The following is a 22,238-nucleotide window of genomic DNA, read 5'->3' as shown; positions in this document are numbered from 1 at the left end:
CCATTGTACTTGTTTCGAAAAGAAGCAATGCAAAAGGATGTTAGTGCAACAATCGATCAATTCGCATTGCGTTAGTAATATAATATTCCTTTTATATACAGAACAATTACTCCTGTTACAAGTCAATTCGGTAACAAATTCATCCATATCACTGTTAGGGACTGTTGAAAGCTTTTTATTCAAAATTTTATGAAAAATACCGTCCCTTAAAATGTCTTCCGCTTTCAAGCGCAGTAGAACCGAAGCTTAAATAATTGTATCCGCCATTCTTATGTGCTACGAGTACGATGATGTCTTCCACAACTGTGATGTCAGTTTCAGTTTTGTTTGTTTCATGATACATTTTATGCTTAGGGGGTTTGAAATCAATAATTCCTCTTTCTGCATAGGGGATATCAACCCCATTGCAATGTGTACTGTATACTGTAAGAATTGTAACATGTTGAACAATTAAAAGCGATGTAATAATATTGAACATTGTGATGAAACTCTCTTTCTGACTGGAACTACACCAACCGGGAACTATTCAAATACGTTCTCGAGGCTGGTCCCACGGGGTTGTGGGTAAGCGTGTTCGGTCTAATACACCGAAGGTTTTGGTTCGAATCTCAGTTTGGACCGGGCCTCCATCGTAAGGAAGCTACTTGCCTACCGGCTTCGTAGCATAACAAAATTAACATTTTATGGAAAAATATGGTCCATGTGGGCCCCCTAGTAAATCGTTACACTACGGTGTTCTCAGTAAGGTAAGGATAAACCAAAAAATGCGAATGTGTCAAACAGTGTGTGAAGTAATTAATACACGGTGGAAAAATATGTTACCATTACTTTCGTGCATTAGTCAAAACCTTTTTTTTGGTATGTACTTACCCCGGTTCATATGTTCTTTGCTTCAAAAGCAACAGCCGAATAATATTGTTTAAGTCTTTTTGTCAATTGATGTAAATTTTACTATTGTAAAATCTTAAAAGTCATCGAAAAATAACTAAAAAAGGATAAACTTAGAGTAAAAAACCAACAGTTATCAATAGTTAAATCTTGAATATAATACCAAAAATGTCTGATGCTGTGATAGTATACGAAATAGCAAACAAAAAGCAATTCTTAAAGAAAAAAAAAGTATGTTGCACGAACGAACAAGCGAAATTGTTTAAAATTAAATGTTTATTTTACTTCCGTTTCTTTATGTTTTTGTCTCTTCTCTTCTCTTATCATCTCTTTTGTTTTCCTTTTTTGTGTTTTCATCCTTCATCCTTCCTATGCTTCTTTTCTTAACCTCCTTTAACCCCTTTTGATCAGCGACACTTTTCTTTCGCTTTACGCTTTCCTTCTCACAGATTATTCACAAGTGATTTCACAAAATATTAGCCTAAATACAATCGCGTACCCTTTTCTTATATATGCTTTTGCGGCGATCACACTCTGCTTATTTTTGTTGTTGTTTTTGCTGCACTACTTTACACTACTACTACACCACACCACCCCCTGTCCCTGTTCCTTCCTTTCCCAGCTTCTTTCTACTGCACCGTGCTTCCTCAGCATTAAACTTAAAGCATTAATATTCCGGTGTGGGTTTTTTTTTAATTTCTCCCAGAACTCAGAGTGTGTTTAAGGATGGAGCGAAAGAGAGAAGAGAGATAGCAAGAGGACAGGCAGTTTGAGTAGAATAATGAAAGGAAAAAAAGTTGCTTTACTATTCCTCCCACATGTGGCGCACATTAGTTTGCTTCTTTTTGTCTGGGGGAGGATGGCGCCTTGGGATGATGAGATTGATCCTGGACCACAATTTGCCACCGACAACACGTGACGGGGACAAAGCAAAGGGAGGGATGCACCTATCTTACAACGTCCCGCATCTCATATTACACCCATCCGCTTTTCCCCTGCTTGTCCTTCTGTATGTTTACGCTTCGTTTTAACTGTTCTATCAACTACTCGCTTATTATCTTTAGTATGTTTTCCCCACGTTTGCTTCCCTACTTCTGCTTCCGCTGCTCAACAAACTTAACTATATCCATTGTGTCTTACGTACTACAGCGGGGGCTTTTTTCACAAAGGATTTTCATGTTTACATTCTTCTTTATTCCGTGCCTCGTGATAAGTGTTGATCCTGATTCGTACTGTACTTTTCGATTATGTGATCCTATTGTTTACCTTTTTACCCCCTTTCGTTGGCCTACCAACTATGATCCTTACACCACAACGTTATTGTATTCCACACGTGCCGTGGCCAATCGTTTCTCAAACCCGTCCTCACCACACTACCACTGTGTCTACTGCTATTGCTTCCACTGACGAAGGTATTCGAAGGTTTGGTGATAATTGCGTAAAGAAAAGTATTTATTATTCAGCTTCAGCAGCTATAACCTATGGAACACAGTAACAAATGTACGCTCGTGCCATTACACGGTGCCGCGTGTGCAGGATCGCTTTCGTTTGTGTGTGTGTGTGTGTGTTTTGCAACGGAAAAGCCGCTTCTAAAGCTGATGGCTAAGAAGTGGGGAAGGTCCCGCCGGCCCAAAACTTTATCATTAGAAACTGGACAACATGAAGCATATGAACCTTAATTTGTATTGGCATTGTAATGTACATAGTTGGACAGGAGGAGAGAAAAAACTAAAATTTTACAAAATCCTTCCCAAAAAACAAAGATTAACATCTTGCTCCTTCTTTTTCATTTTCTTCCTGCCGGCTGATTTTAGTCTATTGCTTATTCTGGTGTCGTTCTTGCTCGTGCCCTCTTAACTCTCCTTGCTTAACTTACTTCCTAATCACGGTTTCAATAGCCGCCTCCATTTGTACAAACACTCTCCCAATATCCGCGTGGCCCATAAACCATTTTTAGAACCATTCAATGTTGAACTAAAGTTTTGTTGGGATAACAATTAGATAAAGCATAGGAAAAGTAATACATCCTAGTGGTGGCCCTGTTGCACTTCCTACCGCCGCATACACAACGAACGTATGTGGGAAAAAGTATACAAAAAATTCGGATTCAAATATCGTCTCGGCCACGAAACATTAACGTCCCTAACGATGAACAATGAAATCAACTTTTACGCGTGCATTGCACGGGTGGGATTCCTACTGTCCTTTATCGGGAATTTGAAGAAAGCAGTGCACGGCAGAAGGTAGGACATAATATAATATTGGAACATAATATTGGTAACATTATTTCGCGTGTTTGATTGTTGTGTTGTGAGGAATATGGATCAACTGCTGCTATTGCACAGACCTACTTGCTGAAGGAAAAAGCTACTCCAATAAGGATGGCCAGAAATGTCTGTTACTGTTGGGGGTGTGTATAATTAGTGTTCTACTTTTGATTGCATGGAAAATATCATCGTAAAACCAACTCACGGATCCCGGAAGCATTGCGCAATGACAAGCGAGATCATGATGAGACTCAACAAACAACCCTCCTCTACAACATAACTTACAAGCGAGATAGAGAGGAACAGAAAATAAAACAACAAAACAACCCCAGAGTGAAGCCATGGCGTGTATGCAGCCATCGTTGGTTCAATGGGAAGAGTAAGGGGAAACAAAGCTTAATTAAACTACTGAACTCCTTTTTCACTAACAAAAGCATGGACTGCTTCATTGGTTTTGTTACCACCTGTATATTGTATCATTGCAATTACCCATGATGCATATGAATCACTTGCCAGTTCATTGCGAATCTTGCTATATTTCGAAGGTGTAAGAGAACAGGTGGCGCGCGCCTTACATATGAATTCTATTCCCTTCCCGTGTCGCAAACCTATTTCAACCTATTCATATACACACACAAACACAATCAGCAGTTATCACTCTTACTTTCTAAACTGATCATTCCTTACTTACTGCCCGCGCATCTTTCTCGTTTCCCTTACTATTACCCAAAACGCGCACTACCGGTCCTTTAGCGCTGCGGGTTTACTTTAACGGCTAAACATTAGTACTTCTTTTACACTTTACAGACATTTGTATCTTTCCACAAATCCACACACACACATACATATTCGCACACATCCGGGGAGGGGTTACTGCATATTTATTATCAAACTCACGTGAGAGCCGCTGCTACATAACTCGGGGGCATTACGATCGACAAATCAACAATCATTGGACCGCGATCTACACACGCACACAGCACACCTCACCTCCTTCCTGGTTTTGGGGAAGCCCCCTTTCTAACTATCGGCTAGTTCCCGAACACGATCGTGCGTGCACATTTCGTATGCGTGTATATGCGAGAGGAAAGCATACGATATCGTTCCCATACTTTACCGGATCACCCGTGACCACGTGTTATGATGAAGAATGGAAATATTGTATGAACAGATTTTTTTTACTTACAGCAGGCGCATTCATTCATCTTTAAAGTATTGAGGGACAGTACTTTAATAATTTGGTTGTTTCAATCATGGGGTCAATGATGGGTTGGGTTTCTAACGCAGCAAACTATTCGTACGTTGCTGCTAGCGCATACAGTCGTGCGTGGTTAAATAAATTCTACCGGCGAATCGGTTAGCTTGCTGCCGCCGCGGGCCATTTCACATGTGATGTATGAATTGTTAATTTTTTTTAAGAGATAACAAAACAAAAGTAAAGCTGTACAGTTAAGGAAAAAAAACACACACGTACGCTCAGATGACCGTTAACTGTCGTTAACACATTCATATAACCGTGCTTCGCACAGCTGTGACTATTCCATTGCGAAATTTTCGTAGTTCCTGGTTGATACTAGCGTTTCTCTTTGACCACAGCACAGGCTGGCTGTCCTTTTCCTTGCGTTCTATTCCACCCGAACGGATTTCTTAATGGAAAGATCGTTGCATGCAAGAGGAGGCGTGATAGTGAGGGGGATAGGGGGATGTTGGTGTTTGTTGGCAGGGGGAAATGTTCGGTAAGAAATGACGACGTATCCATTAGAAATTGAAGTAAGGCGCTAGCTGAAGTATTAGACGTAGTCAATGTTGCTGTTGAGCAAGAATATCGTCCACACTGACGAACGCGCACGCACCGAGGGATGAGCTCGACATGAGACGGAGCAGCTCGCAGGCATGCGCTATGCACACCTCTAGCGGTGGTCGCCATGAGTAATTCATTGATTCTGCAAGACAAACCCAGAGCGAGATGTTAGTTTGTGTGTAAAAGTGTCGGTGGAGAGGACTCTGCCACCTGAATGCAATACGTACCTAATATGGCAGAGTTTAGAGCAGCACATACAGCTTCACGACGCGATGGGCACAGTTGCCAGCCGAGCGGGCTGGCCCATGGATTAGAATAGGCTAATAAACTAAATGCATCCTGAAAATAAAGGAAATTGTTAAATTTGTAAACGATTTTTTAAATTATTCAATCATTTGTTAACGAATATAATTTGAAAAGGGCTTAAAATTTTCGCGTCTTTTTTTTAAACTAATAAACCAAAAATATATTCCATAAAAATATTCTTCGATCCAACTATTTATTTATAAGAATAGCCTAAACGATTCTCTCTTCGTTCACATCTCGACACGATGTCTAGGTTTATGTCTGATAATTGCATTTTTCAACGCTCATCTACAATCGCATTCATAGTTTGACATAAACATTGATCGCCTTCTGTGAGCTGATCATGATGGACCAGTGATGTTAAACTCATTATGCTTCAAGGACTAGTTTAATGCTAAAAACCGTCTTCAAGACCTGATGGAAACATATCACATCCTGGTAATATGATCTTGTTCCTGACTAATTTAGGCTAGGGTCTAAAATTTCACTATTCTTTGCAGGGTGGATTGGAAGACCTCGCAAGCCAGCCGCATGTTCGACATTTCTGCATCATTTGGCGGTAGTCAGCGTTGCAATGAAAGAGCAACACCAAGCATCCTTATTAATAATATTCTGCCGATCAGAGTAATTTTTCAATCCTTCAGGTATGTGCAATTCGATTCTGATTCGTATGATTGAAGAACAAGATAATGGTTATTAAACAAATCAGGATGGGTTTTGATAAAACAAATCGTTTAAACCGTTTGGTTTGGAGCCAGGTGATACAAGAAGAAATGTAAGGACCAGATAAGAATTCAATAGGGCCATAATATTACAAATTTTTTATATTAATTTTAATGGTAAAAAACTTAATTGAAAGCTGCCATGAATTCGATGTCACTAAAATCGGGCGAAATAAATCGACCCTATGAACCCGCGAGCAACACGCAATGCTTCAAACAACAAAAGCCCAAAAAAGAAACTCCGCCGTCCGACTTACCTCTAACATTTTTTGATTAGTTTCATTAACACCATGTTCCTTCTCCAGTCGTTGGCTCATCTGGAATAGCTCCCGGCCAAATTCTAGCATCCGCTCGACACCTGACTTTGCCGTGGCACTCGCCGATTTACAATTTGGCGATAGCGATGAGTCCACGTCTGCGTGACATAAAATGAAACACAAAACAAAACAAAAAAACAGATCACATACATGAGAGACGAATATACGTGAGGTGATGCGTTTTTTTTTAGTTCCTATATCTTTACCCATATCTTCATCCCTGCCGGTTTCAGGTTCCTCTTCTTCCTCTTCTACCGATTCGTTTGTGTTCGTTCGATTTGCGGTACCGTTTTTGTATCCATTCGTGGCGCTATTATTGCTGTGACCGTTCTCCATCTCCACGTCGTTCGAGTAGTCGTCTTCGATGCAGTTGCCATTATTGTTGTTGTTGGTGTTATTACTGTAATGTTTTACAAGATGATGGTTAGGAACGTCCTTTAGAACGGTTGCTGTTAAAATCGGTTCCGTTTGAACGAATCCATACCTGAGGACGTTATTTTTTAAGTATCCCTGATTGTCAACGTTATCCGGAATAATGGTGCTGCCGTTTTGATAACTCTTTGTTGATTGTATCACCGATGTTTGCACTGGGCTCGTACGCGACGAAGGAGTACCCTGGAAATACGAATGGAAGCACACACAAACAGCAATGACATACATGATACAGTGATATGAGACAGTGAGAACAAAGGAAGACGTGTCAGTGATACCGTAGCACTTACTAGGTCAAAGTCAGATCCGTTTACCATCTCGATAAACTGTCGGCACTTCAGCATAAAAAGCAGATTTTGATTCGACTCTAGCAGACCCGGATAGAGACGAATGGTTTGTTCGATTGCTTGCCCCATGCGACCGGAAAGCACTAGTTTTATAATTTCTGCAAAATAAATAGAACGAAAAGTTTAACATAGTAAGAAACATCAGGGTGGTGTGCGGATGCAGTCTTACTTTGTCGATTTTTAATCGATGTCATGTCTTCCTGTAAAGTTTGACCCGTGGTCCGTGCGAATGTTTCCGCCGTCGAGCTGTACCCGTGATGGACCAGATAGGAGGAAACCATTTTGTGCAAAATCACCGTCCAGTCGCCCTGATCATCCGGCAGTGGGAAGTTGTAGATCGTGGCCTTCGTGCTGGCCCGCAGCTCCTTTAGCATGTCTTCGATGTCGAACTTGAACGGTTCCTGACCGAAGTTCGCATCGACTACCTCGCCGGGCGTTTGTAGTCCAACCGTCGGGTATAACCGGGGCTAAAACGATACACCCAGAGAGAGACACACACACAATGGTTAGATTTCATCCTATGGCGGTATGTGGCGCTGATACATACCGGTAGATCCTTGAAAGCGATGCCCAGATGGTGACCGTTCTTTGTGTAGAAACAAGTATTGTCGACCAGATTGACGCCACAACCAATAATATCACCGGTGGTAAATGTGGGCCCGTACGGTTGCCCATTGCCGGACGAGCAGAACGAGTGCCCGTCGTCGCCGTGATAGCCGTACGATTGCTTGTCCCAACCGGGCAGGCGGTTCATTTTGAAGTTTGTGTGGGTCAACCCGATGCCCATGTAACCATCGCGACCTTTGGAGATAATTTTCACCTCGAAGTAGTACAGTCCACAGGCGGCCGGGATTGGATAGGCTGTACGCACCGAGGCCGCATCTGTGTGTGATTTGCCAATTCCTATGTTGAGAATACGAACGAAATAAAACCATTAGTTTGCTTGCATATGAAATATTTAATTCATAGAGTAAATCAAAAATAAACAGAAATCGATTTTGTGAAGTAAAATTCCTCCTTTAGGTCATAATCTGTATAACCTAGCCCTGTTCAAGTCAAGTTTAATCTATTAAAAACTGTAGGACAGGAAAAAAGAATAGCTCCGTCAGCTACACACCATAACACCCTGGTGGTTGTTAAGCAGACTGTGAAATTTTATAACTTTTTTATTATTAATTTACTGCATGTTTTATCAATTATTGCAGTGACTCACTCATACATTGTGCAGCGCTTTTAAATTTGAAATGCAATACAATCCCACTTCACTGGCACCTCTAATGAGTGACGAAACGTGGTGCTTGTTTTATCTCTTGTCCTTCGTTACAACGTCGAGTTTTCCACCGTCTGTACGTGTGTGCGTGTGTGTGTGTGTGGGTGGTCGGGTGAATGAGACCAATAGGTGGGACACGGCATGGCCAGGTTAGAAGCAACACAACAACACAACACCAAGTCTTTTGCTCTCTTCTTCAACTTTAAGCTTAACTACCTTAGTGCGTCTGCTCACCAGGCTTTGGCCTTAGTGCCACAGACACCAACTCCCACCTCACCCCACCCCACCGATGGCAACCCACTCGCTTCATTGTATGGACGGGGCCTGACACCAACTTCCCCCTTCCATGTCCAGCGTTCAAAGTCATGGAAAATCGTTGCTAAACGCCGCTGTGACCCACTTTGGTAACGCGTCTGTTGGATTTCGACCCTGACAACACGTTTGTTCATTCGTTCGTTCGTTCGTTCGTTTATTTCCCCTGTTTGTCGTAATCATATTGAACTATTCCTTTTTCACGTCCGCGTTGCTTCACTGTGGCTTTGTGGCGTTTGCTGGATGTTTCTATGTTACGGGGGTAACATTTTGTCGCTTTCAATATCCAAAAATCGTGCCCTATGCTCATGAAGGGCTCAATAGTGCAGAAACCGTGGTGAAGCCGAGACATTCTCGCACAACAGCCACGTTCACGTGTGTAGAAGAGCAGCCTTGAAGTATCTTTGCGTGGGGCATTATGGAAATTGCCCTTGTTTGGAGTATTTTGACGTAAAAAAACTAATAAACTTGTAGCATGCTAAAATTAAACTAAATAAGAAATGAATTCTCCAAAATATACCATTACCGATCATAAAAATTAAATTAGTTAAAAAATAGAAAAGACACCAAAGTAAATTCATAAAACACAAAACTTATTTTTTTTAATTTATAACAACTTTATGCAGCGATGTATAACATATAGATATCAACAAATCGCACAACAATTACATAATTATCGCAAAAATAATGTGATTTATAAAAAAGAATGTGAGTTGATAAGGAAATCAAATAAAAAAAAATTGCCAAATTGAGGAAAAAAGAAGCTAAAGAAGGTTGAGTTACGTTCGAATGAAAGCAACACATCGTCACACAAAGAGTGACGACGGTGGTGGTGATTTGCTTTCGAGAAAGTGTGATGTCTACCAGAGTTCGGCCAGCGTGATGGCGATGGTTCGATGTAGTGTTACCGAACACAACAGTCGTTGTCGTGGTGTGCCCGTGGCAGTTAATTTTTCCTTTATTTCCTTTTCTCTACTATTCCTACTCCGGTAGCCAACGCGTTTTGCTGATAGTGAGCCTTTATCGACGCTCTTTGAGTAAAGAAACGGCGCGCTCGCGAGTGGACGATTCTGCCCTGTCTATTGCAAATCCGCAAGCGAAAGTGCTTTGCACATGTTTGTTGCTGTTGCTGCTGTTCATCTCTGAACTACTCACATTTTGTTTTGTCGCTTAATCGACAAATGGTGGTATTACTGATAAGAAGGTTCAATAAACAAGGTAATCATCTTGCCGGGACTGGCACCTATTTCGATCGTGTAGGGAAAGGTTATTGTGTTAATGAGATATAGAATAATTTAAGGTGATTCTGCCTACATCAACATAAAAATCAAACCGTACGATCTGATGACCCAGTATTAATAGATCCGTACTATGCAAACACACTCACACACCATCCGTGTTCCATATCCAAAGCATCGTCTTCCCGGTTTCAGTTTACTATGCAGCCATCACCTTTTGCTTGGCCCTGTTGGGTCGTCTTTCTCAAGCGCTAAACACGTTGTAAATCCGATATCTAAGCAGTTTGCCAGAGGAGATCGCGATACACGATCAAAACAAATGCCAAAGCAAACAAAAAGCATTGAAGTTAAAGGCTGCACACGTACGTAGTTGCGGGATGAAAGGTGCGCAACAACACGCTGCACACGAACACGCCGCGAGTTAAGAACGGAAACAAAGACGTTATCATCGATACGGTGCTCACCATCAGCTGCGTTGCGGTTCATTGTTGGGAAGCACACGACATGTTTGAATGTATTAATTGGTTTAAGATTTCGGCACATTCGTATGCGAATTTGTGCTCCTTCCTCGTCCGATCGCGAAACAAAACCCATTACACACACATACATGAGTGTATCGGTTGCAATGAATGTGCATATTGCATTTTGGATCACTAACGACGCAGTATGCAACCGAATCAGGGCCGTTCGGTTCTCTGCCTTGCTCGAAAGGAATTGAGGGAAATCCCTTCAATTTAAGATAAAAAAAAATTTCAAACATTTTCAAATACTTACGTCTATCATAGTGGCATTTTTTCATGATAAGAATTGCAACTAGAGTTAAACGTGTTGCAGCGAAAGTTGTATTCGATCGAAGTATTAGATTTTTAAAATGCTTGAAATTTCTAATTCGTACTATTACAAATGAAGAGGTTAAAGAATGTTTAATTGTAAAAATAAAATATTCGAATTCGTTTTTACATATTTGTACATTGTAACATGTCAAGAATTCCTAGAATGTCTCGAAAATCCCAGAACCAATTCCTTGTAAATTTTCCTTTTAATTTTTTTTTATTTGTCTTTGTTTTATTGGCAAAATAGTGACAAAATAAGAGCCAAAACTCATAATGAATAGCAACTTTCAAATTGCATCTTTGTTTTCTTCTGGGTTTTCTTCAAATCCTAAAACAATTTTTTTTGTTTGTTTCGAGCTTCGGTGTATCTCTAATGTTACGTGAAGCCCCTCTTATGCCCTAATGATACATGAAATTGGCATTGTTACAATTATTTTCAATGTTTGTTGTTTCTATTTGTTAAAACTAGACAACATGATAATGTACACCGTTCACATTAAGTCCCGATGAAATTATATACTTTTGCGTGTTTTTTTCCCTGCTCCACTCACATTACAGTGTAAAATGAAGAATTGTAGGGGATTATCAAATTAATATAATTTGTGTTTATTTTCAGATTTAATAAACATATATCGGAAATAATTTATTTTTCATTTTGATATGATTTACGAAAGAATATTGATTTTGATTTGATATAAAAAATGCATTTCCATTCGATGATAGATTCTACCATACGTTGAATGAATAGGACGACGAACCGAATTCTTTTTACCACGCCTTGATAGAATCTTGCAAACCGATTTTGACACATTCCATCATGGAAAAACTACACAAACTACATAATGTAATCGGGGCTTTAGGGCGTCTTTTGTACATATTATTGTGCAATAAATACAAAATAAATTGATCACACTTCAACACATTCCGGTTCAATACAGCAAAACCTTCTAATTTAAGAAACAAATGAAAATTTCCATGAAAAATACTCGAAATGTAGAAAAATTCAAATAGACACGATGAGACATGCCTGTCCGCCGATTTTGGTCACAGTTTTGCTCCTTGAAAGTAGTTCAATCTTGCACACACTCCTCGCGGTCACATATCTGTGACAATGAGACAAACATCGTGTTTCGTAATGCGGACAAAATTAAAAATGATTTTTGTACAATTCAGAGATTGAAATGATAAACCACCACATTTGTAAAACTGTTATTTGTTCTAAAATAAGGGACTAAAAGATGTCAAAAACTTTATTAGCTGATACCAGTACATCAAGGCAATCTTGTAAATTATTTAGCATTATGGTTTTAGTTTTGTTATTAAACTATTTAGTCAAAACGTGAAGAATGTCCGAAATTCGAAGTAGTTAGTAGTTTGATCCAGCGCTGTAATATACAATGCATATCTCTTCTTCTTTATCGGCACAAAAAAAAACATTAAGAGGTCTAGGGGGCCTGCCATTTCTGGCTTTCTTTGACTGTTTTCCAGTCCTGCGTACGGAGCATTGGTCCAGATGGGATTTTAGACAGGTCATGTCGTGTTTAGACCGGCGCTGCTACCAATACCAATACACCACAATTAAATGTATATATTTTTTTCAATCATTGTGTTGAACAATATTTTCATAAAAGTCTATCTAAAGAAACGCTAGACATTAACAAAAGTTATGAAATAGTAAAAAACGAACGTCTGTTGCGAATAATTAAAAGCAAACGCATAATATTAACCACAAATACTGTATCTTCAAACAAGCAGTAGAAGTGTAAAAGTGAAACGCAATAAAACACAGAGCAACACAAAAAATTGAGCAGTGTAAGCAGCGCAGCAACAGAATGAAAGAAGAGCGTACAAATAAATGTACACACAGTTTTCGCACAGTGTGTGGTGTTGTGTTGTTGCTGCGTACATCGGATTTTCTTCGTACCGACTTGGCAGAGAGGCGAAAGGGAACGCGCACGGTACACACAAAGGCAAAACTGGGCAGGCCTGACGGGGTGCGAAGGAGAATACGCACATCGAATGTTATTCATCCCAGCATGCGGAGGGCTACAAAAACCACTCCCACACATCCGCCTCCTTCCCTTCGACCCATCAAAGCTTTGGCGATGATATCGGGGTCGAGTCTCTCGGTTCGTTTCCTTGTTGGTGTTAACCCCCCACCTCCATCCGCCCTCCCCTCTACTCCTCGTACTCTCTATGTATTATGTTGTTCAGTTTCCGATTTATGCTCATCGCGTTTTATGCTTATGCGCGAATGTCGCCTGTTGTGCAGGTGTGCGAGCGTGTGTGTGTGTGTTGGTTAGGTTGTGGGGAAAAGGGAAGGGTAGTTAGGTGCTGCTGATTTGGAACAGCTGGAGCAATGTATTCGTGTGCGCACGGTGCTGTCATTCTGTTTCATTGTTTTGATCTAAGCTGACACGCACACTGTGACGCATCGCACGTATCGTGATGTGCTGACGACGGGTGATTGTGTTGGTGTTGTGTACATTAAATTGGTCACTGGCTGCTACGGCTAGATCAACATCGCCATCAAAACATGACAAAGAAAATGTAATTGTCGTTGAGCCATTTGCTTTAGAGCAGTAAAAAGCAAAAGATCTTGAACATATTATCAAACGATAATATTACAGGTACAAAAATGCATAACAAGTGTAATCTATTTCATCGCAAAAAACTAATGCTATTAAAATTACAATGAAACGCAATCACGCAATTAGAATGTTAGGCTAATGCTCACATAACTGCTTTTAGCAAACATTGCCAGAAAAGAGCTACAAAAACACAAACATAAATTACACATAAACCCACACCATTAGTAAAGAACAAATGGTTACACTGCGCACATATTTTTCTCGTCTCGCAACGATACCTTTGTCATCAGCAAGTGAATTGAACAATTAAAAGGTTGTTTCAAATGAGATGATCATTCTGCTAGATAATGTGCGTGCGTTAACAAGAAATATTCAATCATTTCCTTATCAATCACTGATTCACACACTATAAATAACGTGCTATTTAAGACGAATGCATCTTAATTTCATGAAATTTACAGAATATCGCGAATACACTACAAAAGCGTAGTAAATCAATGCATAACGCAGCGGTGGGTGCTCATTGAAAATTTAAAGCAAGAAAATATAGGAAAAGTTTCCACACATCTTGCTTCCACGGGGTTTTCATCTGTCAGCGAAACGTCAAAACCTGCTGATTTCTGTTTCTTCTGTGCTTCTTTGTGCGCTGTGTCCCGCGATCGCGTACCATCGCAAACCGGTTGTCTCGCTCGCACGGCAAAAAACACACTCGCTCGCATCGAAACCGTCACACGCACTTTCGCTCCTTTTCTATCGCGTATGAAATGAGATGGGTATGTATGCGAGTGTGTATACAGTAAGCGCTGCCACTGTAGAATCGCTGCTCCTATTTGTGAAGCTACACTATTTGCGCAATATCAGGCGCACACACACACACACACACTAGCAATGTGCCACCATTGCCTGTCGGGTGATGGGGCATTCCGACCATCAAACACACACACCTTCAACGTTGTTTTTGAACACCACAAGTTTGCTAAGTCGATAAAAAATGCCACATTTCCAATCAAATACGGGGAAAATCGTAAGATTGACCGACTTCATGCACGAATGGAGAGTCAAATTACTAAATTTTTTTCATCACCGGAAATCTCGCATAAAATGAAATTTGAAAAGGGGTCTTATAAACAACATAGCGGGAAGTGTAAACATTACAGAAGATGCGACACGATAAAGCAAAGACTTTTCTTGGCGTACCGCACCACAGTGCGAAATAACAGTTTGTTCGTTTAAAATTCCTTCAAAAGAATTACGACCTGCACGACCATCGTGTGGTCACATAGTAATGCGTAATAGAAGGGGGATAAAGGGTGGCTAAATGATGATTTAATTCATTGACGAACAAAGTAGTATTGTGAGTACTTCCTTCTCAAGAGACGGAACCCTTCATACACAACGATTGTTGAAGTACGATTTGTGTATGATTTTTGGAACGCTTGTGGGGTTGGGAATGGGAGTAGGGAGAGATGTAACAGTGGAAGGGAAATTTTCGTCTTTCTCCGCGCTGTGTGGTGCATGTGGTGTGCACACAAACACACACACACACGCCCCAACGACAGGACGGAGAGCGCGTGCAGCAGCAGACACACAGGAAGAAAAGGGCAGCAAAAGGGACGCACAAGATGGCGATGAACGGAAAATCAGTAACACGGCACAGCACAGCCAAGTCCGTACTAAATTTAGATATAACCGACCGAGTAGTAGTGCCGATACGGTACACCCAAAAAATGCCTCGCTCGGATCACAGCGAGCGGCTGACTGACTGAAAATGCAAAATTTCAAATTGATTTAGTGAAGAAGAAGGACCCGTGGGACCTTCCTCCCTGAGTTTGGTGTGAAACGATAACCAGAAACCTTTGTAATGAACACGTAAATTGTTTTGCGTTAATCCGATGGTGCTGCACTTGTCCTGCAGGCTCCAGGAGCGTGGCAACGGGTCAACCGCTTCGTTGACGTTCGGATACAGCATCCTGAGACGGTCCACCGGGCCGGCCGTTGTTGCACTGGGGGTCGTTCCACCCGGGGCGGCACCACCGTTGTTGCCGCTGCCGCTGGCACCCTGGACGTTGTTGTTTGGGTTGTACATTTTTTTCGAGGACGCGAGCGAACTGTCGAGAGGCTGACCACCGTCACCACACTTCACACTACTTGCAGCGGCTGCAGGCGCATTGTCGGCCATCAGCGGGGACACCAGCAACCACGCGCGCCTGTGTGTGTCCGTGTGCTGTGTGTATCTGGTCGAGGGAAAGCGGCTGCAACTGCTGACACAACACACCACGGTAATCCGCAAATATAATTCACTGACTCTTCAATGTACTGCTGCAGCCGTGCATTCGGAAATATAATGGGCAACGCACACACACACACCAATACACATGACACTTCTTTTCTGCAACCCGTTCTATTGTTCTCACTCTGTCTCGCTCTTCACACACGCCGTCAATTGTGATCGTTTTGGAGTTCGCGAACTGACTGCGGATTGCACTTTGCTTTTGTCCGTCGGAGCGTGTGTAGAATGATGATGTTCCTGCTGACAGCACAATACACCCACCTTCAAACACCACTTTTACTATTGCCTCTTTCGCGAGCACTATAGCTATCTCATTCTTTTCACGCACACAATCTCGGGGGTCCTACCAACACCAGCTATTGCCGTAAATACACTCACGCACACAAAGACAATGCGCCCTAGCTACATGAACTGGACGGTGATTGTCGTTTCTCCGTTTTACTTCGTGATGATTCCTTTGCAATGATTACTTTTAATAATTTCACACTATTCCGAAGAAAACTTTTCCAGGCAACTTCCGTTTCCAAGGTTCGAACCAGAATGATCGTGCACGCTTTTGCTAATGGGGTAACCTGGGGCTCGATTAATGGCCTGCTACGATTATGATTAACAACGATGTGTTGTGGTGGTTGTGTTACGCTTTTGTCTCTTGGCCCGTGGCACCTTTACGTCGCGCAACTCTCCCTCTCTGTCTCTCTCGCACCAACCCCTTACAACCCGTTTGACTCGCGAGCTCGCAAAGCAAAACTGAAACCGAAATGACGACGGTCAGTTGCGTTGGTCAGGGGACGATTGGGATAACACCATCAATGGACCTGGCACCCCCTCGTGGGGAGGGTGAGGTTAAGTGTAAACGAGATCGAACGCAACCCTTGATAGCTGTGGTCGCACCTCTCGGCTGTGGGCGAGACAAAAGAAGGGAAAGAAAAACAACCAGCCACAAGAGGGCCCTGTGTTGGTTTGCCTTGCCTTGAGCTGATCAAGGGCAATTATGCTTCAACCACTGTTACACTGCTGTAACGTTTTCACAAAGGTTAACTTCCTCACAAAACGATGCGTTTGGTTCGTTGTAAAGTTGAGCAGCAAAAAATCCACGATTCACACACGATCCAACGACGGAGCGAGAAGATGGAGTTGATGATGATGGTACTCCTGACTGGGTCTGTCCGATTGCGACGTGCTTTTTTCTAGAGTACCGCGCTGTCTCACTTACGCCAGTACGATTCTTGTATCTTTGTCTCTAGTTTTGCATAACGTCTTCTGGCGTTTGGAGTAGCGTGTGTGTTGGTGCATTATGCGAGAAAAAATGGAAACATTGCACGTACACTGTTCCATGTACGTACGAATTGCTGTGGTAGTAGTGGTGTGCAACAGCATCAGATGAGTTTTGTTTACTATGCTAGGTTGAATTCGCTTGGCAGGATTGCCCTCATTTGAAATATTTCAAAAATATGGTTGAATTGTAATCTTTTTAGTTGAAAATGTAGGAATGGGGGAATACCTACAAAAGTTGAATGAATAAAGCTAATAATTGACAATTTTGCAACACGAAAACACCAGTTTCGTGTGACTTTGAAGGAACTTAACTTATCAAAAAGGGTTGAAATCAAATGCAGTTTGAATTGATTGTACGTTACAAAATATTAATTACCAAACAAAAATAACTTTTATGAAAGACGAATAAGTTAAGCGTGAATTGGGAGAGTGTATAGGATAAAAGACACTCAAATGTAAACATATTTTTTGCATTTACGACGTTAAATATATTATTCTATCCTTTGAAAGCATTCCGAACAAACAATCCCGAAACGGACCTGTGAGTATGGACGCACCATTGCAACACATCAACAAATTTGGCAATTCCATTTGTCAAAAAACCGACGGAATCAAAACAATCTAAACGGTAATGAAGAATAGTCGAATCACTGCTCAAATCCCTAAAAAGTTTAAAATACGGGTTAATTATTGTGATTACATGATGGAAATTGTTTGTCACTGTGCAATATTATCGTGAAACAAGATTAATTCGCTCGAAACGGGGTGTAGTTGCGTAAAACCGGCCTGAGAGTAATAAACGGTACTGAAGGTAGGCAATCAAAAGAGCTACTGTATTTTGAATACAAAACTTCATGCGATATTTGTTTCTTTTTCAGATGAGCGAGGACCGATATTCATGTAATTTATTTAGGAATTCGTTTATGCAACACTCGAAATCTTCGATTAAGCAAAGTTTAGCATACCGAAGGAACTTGACCTGCCTAAGTCTACGAGTATCTGATCAGATCGCAGTATGTGAAATGTTTATCTAGATATATTTTTGCTATAAACATCAAATCTTTTTCAATAAGCTGGGAAGGTGGTTAATGGGGTTAATGTTTAATTAATTTTATTGCTTTGATTGTTTTGAGATTTTAGGACCCTCATTTTTGCCTAGGTGGCGCTATTTTGTGTCTTGGCTATTTGCGATGCTCTGGTCGCCACAGTACTCCCCTCCTAGAGCGGTGTTACCAGAAACTGTGTGTGACTAGGAAACACCGATCGAAAGATTCCGCCAGGAAGTGGCGACGAAGGATAACACATCGATGATGGGATCAGGCAACGGTTGTTGCTAAGCCTCGGTGATTCGGTCGGGTGACGGTTGTCACGACGTGATGAAGGCGGGCACATCGGTGATGTGATCAGGCAACGGTTGATCCAAGGAACTCCCTCAGCTGGTCGATCATCGTTGGCGTCGTATCGCGGACTATGACGGTTGGCTCCCGTGGATGAGGGCAGGAGGCTGCGAGTCGGTCGAGGGCCCGAAAGTTGATCTAGAGGGCGTGAGGCGCGTGCCGGTGTTTGTCGTGTGTCGGAACCGAATGGTCAATCCAGGGAACTCCATCAGCAGGTCGATGATCGTCAACGTTGTATCGTAAACCAATTCGGTTGGTTCCAATGGATGTCGTCAGGTTCAGGATCAATGTGCCATCAGCGATGATGGTAGTTCGTTCGTTCCCAGGACACTCAACGCGGTTGTGTTTGTCGTTGTGCAGTGCAAGGAAAACAACCAGTAGATGATGGTGTGGCTACGTTCGTCACGCAATAAGACGGCGTGGATAGCGTTTCCTGGGAAGTTACAGCGTCTAGTTTTGTCGAGTGTAGGGGCGCTCCGTATGTGCTTTTTGGCGCACTAATACGGCGTCACTGCGGATGACGGACGCTGTATATTTGATGGAATACGTGTAACGAAACGGCGTCGAACGGGATGATGTCTAACGGAATGATGTCCTACGGAAAGGTGCGGACGGGATAGCGTCGGTACGGATGGTGTTTGTCGACATGAGCCGTTACACGACGATGTGTAAGGTAGCAGCATTTACGGGCCGAGGCGTTGGTACGAGGTGGTACCGGATGTTTCGTGGCTGCTGGTGTCGTTCCTCGGCTGCGGAGTTATCGCTCGTTTCTGCGTTCGTCCTTCTATGGTGGCGTTGTTCAGCACGTGGTGAAAGAAAATGGCGGCGTTCGGAAATCGTCACCGTTCACAGCGATCGTGATGATTGCGTTCATCGTGCGGTGAAACGGCTTGAGGTGGTACGGCGTGTACGGACACAAGGCTAGGCGTGTACGAGTCGGCGTCGGAGAGCCAGCGTCATACTCAACAGTGTTGGTACGGGACGATGTCGGGTGAAGCGGCTTGTGCGGATCGAGACTGTACACTAACACGTACGTGGAGTAAAGAAACCGGATGGTTCCTCAGTACCCATGTTGATCCTCGGTGCCAGTGGTGCGGTACCCAACAAGCCTGTTTGAAGGCTGATGGTGGAAGGAATCACGTCGGGGTCACCAGTTTTAGGACCCTCATTTTTGCCTAGGTGGCGCTATTTTGTGTCTTGGCTATTTGCGATGCTCTGGTCGCCACAAGATCGATATTAGTAATTCGTAAGCAATACGACAAGACACTATTAAAATAATAATAATTATGTTTGAAGCTGGGTTGATAATTGAAGATAAGTTTATTATATTGTTTTCTATCAAACTATATATCAAATACGATTTTAATATTCTAAGTAATACGACCAGGCCGTTCTACACGGATAAATGAAGATTGTTTTTATCTTGTTAACTCTTAGTAAATACATTATATTATAATTAAATGTTGAGTTATATTATATTTAAGACAATAGTATGTAAAAGGCAACAAAAATTTGCAACTGTACGATAACTGTTTCGTTCTTATGTGTAGTACTTTCTGTAGCACACCTAGTATTAATAATAATACTAGTTCATAGTTCTATCTATTTTATATATGAAAAATACACTAGATCCTTTTTCCACACACTAGATAAAAAGTCCATACACTACATCCTTTTGCATCGATTTTGAAATGTAATGTAATGTGTGTGAATGGGGTTTTTTTAAATATCAGAATCAATTTATAATGTAATATACATATCGTAGATCTAATCATATTCAAGAGAGTATTAAATCCAACATAGCTTCATGACAAAAAATGATCAAATATTTTATATTTGTATAGAGTTGAGTTCAGCTATGATATTTTTTAACTTCACATCTTGAATATATCCATATTCCGATATGTTAAAAGATTTACTCGCCTAAAGGATAAGATATGTCGTCTCCTGTTCTATACCACCCAGAAGGTGTCATCTTGTGCTTCCATAGACTTTTATATGAAGTTCACACTTATTATTCGATTGCAGTGTTTCGCGCGATATAAAATTATGGGTTAATGGGTAATGGGTTAATTAAGTAAATAAAATTATCTCAGCAAATCAGCAAATTTCGCGATATTTATAATCAAATTACAAAAGAATGATCTTGTCTGCTAATTAGGGTTTCATAAGATCTCGATGACAACATTTTTAGAATCTGGAAGACAGGGTGAGAATAATCCGAAAAGCTCGGCCAATCCAACGTAATTAAATTTCGGAAAAATGGACACGCTCATCTCAATTTTTTTAAAATCATTGTTATAAACTAGCATAACTATTATTACAATAATAATAATTTTAAATTTCTATCTTATGAAATTGGTTATATTTCCCAATTAAATTGATACTGTAAACATAAAAATTAAATTAAAACTTATTTAAAGTTCACTTATAACTATACTATGCATTATTCTATTTGTTTAGGCTGAATAGAGGCTAACTTATACAGAATAGAGAACAAAAATGACATTTTTTTTAAATGAAGGAAAATACCATTTATAGCATATTATTCCGTTCATTAGGTTTTTTGCTGACATTTATAGTGATGAAGCTGCTTTTAAGATGAATTTCAAAAGTCTTTTTTATTTCTACCATGTTATGTCATAATACCATGAAATGTCATATTGCTAAAAATTTTCACTATTGCAATGACGTATTCTTCTGGTATGTAACGTTTTTCTGTCCGTGGGTTCAATCCGTACATGAAACAGTTATGATATTACGTTTCGAGAATGCTTCAATTGTTGTTGGTGCGTTTCTATCTTTTGATGATGATGGTGTTTTTATGGGCCTCCGCTCCTGCATCTGGAATAGATTCTCTTGTTCACCGTTTATGGTATACACGCATCGTTTGCTAAACGGTACTACGAATACCATGTGCCGATGTTAAGATAGTGCTCGAAGGAAGCAACGCCGCACCACGATGGCCAGGAGGGAAGATGGCAAACGGTTGGCAAACCGAGGATGGAGTCTCGCTTGTAGCTGCACATATAAAAGTGTGATCCATCGAGCCGGAGCGGTTGCGGAGCGGCAAGCATGGTTTCAAGATTGCGCTACGCTCGAGAGTACGACGAGAGTACGGGAAACTAGACTATCGCGAGCCCCGTAGTCTCGTAACAATAACTAACGTTGAGTAATGGAATAACTGTTCACAACTGTTTCAAAAAAGGAAAGTCATTTATGGCGTTTGTTTTTTTCCTTCCTTTTAACACGGTGCTCAGTTTCTCATCTCACGTCGTTTTGCCATCTTGCCGCGCTGCTGGCGCGGTTGAGCCAATGGTGCCGTTATAGGCCGTGGAAAAAAGTTTGATTTTTGTGTTAGGATAAAATGTAAGATAGCATCCGTTTTTAGGTTCATTATTTTTCTGACAATTTCCCTATGAATTTCCCTATAGTTAATGCACCTCGAACTGTTTGCGTCACAGATATTGAATATTGCAAAGCAATGCTAATCATTGTATCCATTGAAAATCAATTTGCTTTCCACCGTTCACAAACAACACCTGGAATTCGATGTTATGTTGTGCTGAAGTGATTTCTTTAGACAATTAAAAATCCCTTTTTCTGCTTAATAGTTACGCTTGATGTAGGTAAGTGCTCTAGAAAGTAAATACTGCTTCCAACCGGTAGCGTCATCATGTATTACTTACGTCAGATATATGGCCTGGTCGTTCTTTCGTTACGTAAAAAAGTTATGTTTTGCTCTTTGTTGTAATGTTTTTATGTCCCTTTGTTTCCGCTTTACGTCAAATGCCTTTATGTTAAATTATAATTTAAGCATCTTTTGTATCATCGCTATTTAAAAGTTTTTTTTGTCGTAAAAAGTTATTAGGTTATACCTGACATAATGTTAATAAGCTGTTATATTTATTTATAACACGTTGTCGCGCAGTCAAGAGAATAGACTCCTACC

General features: G+C 41.1%; 1 protein-coding gene across 1 annotated transcript; it reads right to left on the bottom strand.

Annotated features, from left to right (window-relative positions):
- Window positions 1-4,955: 4,955 nt before the first annotated feature.
- LOC128715696 (ran-binding protein 9) lies at window positions 4,956-15,503 on the bottom strand. The gene is made up of 9 exons (XM_053810607.1): window positions 15,179-15,503; window positions 7,628-7,983; window positions 7,250-7,547; window positions 7,024-7,178; window positions 6,786-6,916; window positions 6,508-6,701; window positions 6,242-6,399; window positions 5,184-5,295; window positions 4,956-5,098 (listed from the first exon to the last, which is right to left on the bottom strand). Exons 1-9 carry the CDS (start codon window positions 15,501-15,503, stop codon window positions 4,956-4,958), a joined length of 1,872 nt encoding a protein of 623 aa, XP_053666582.1.
- Window positions 15,504-22,238: the final 6,735 nt, after the last annotated feature.

This window comes from Anopheles marshallii, chromosome 3 (genome assembly GCF_943734725.1).
Source record: "Anopheles marshallii chromosome 3, idAnoMarsDA_429_01, whole genome shotgun sequence".
Classification (NCBI taxonomy): domain Eukaryota; kingdom Metazoa; phylum Arthropoda; class Insecta; order Diptera; family Culicidae; genus Anopheles; species Anopheles marshallii.
The sequence above is the reverse complement of the archived record's forward strand: the minus strand, read 5'-3'. Positions and strand labels throughout refer to the sequence as shown.

Bases quoted from the DNA above. Each gene is read 5' to 3' on its own strand.
- LOC128715696 (XM_053810607.1), bottom strand. From the start codon at position 15,503: ATGGCCGACAATGCGCCTGCAGCCGCTGCAAGTAGTGTGAAGTGTGGT. The intron at 6,400-6,507 runs GTAAAGATATAG...TATGTCACGCAG, and splicing joins CGGCAGGGATGAAGATATGG to ACGTGGACTCATCGCTATCG. The intron at 5,296-6,241 runs GTAAGTCGGACG...CTTTATTTTCAG, and splicing joins CTAATCAAAAAATGTTAGAG to GATGCATTTAGTTTATTAGC.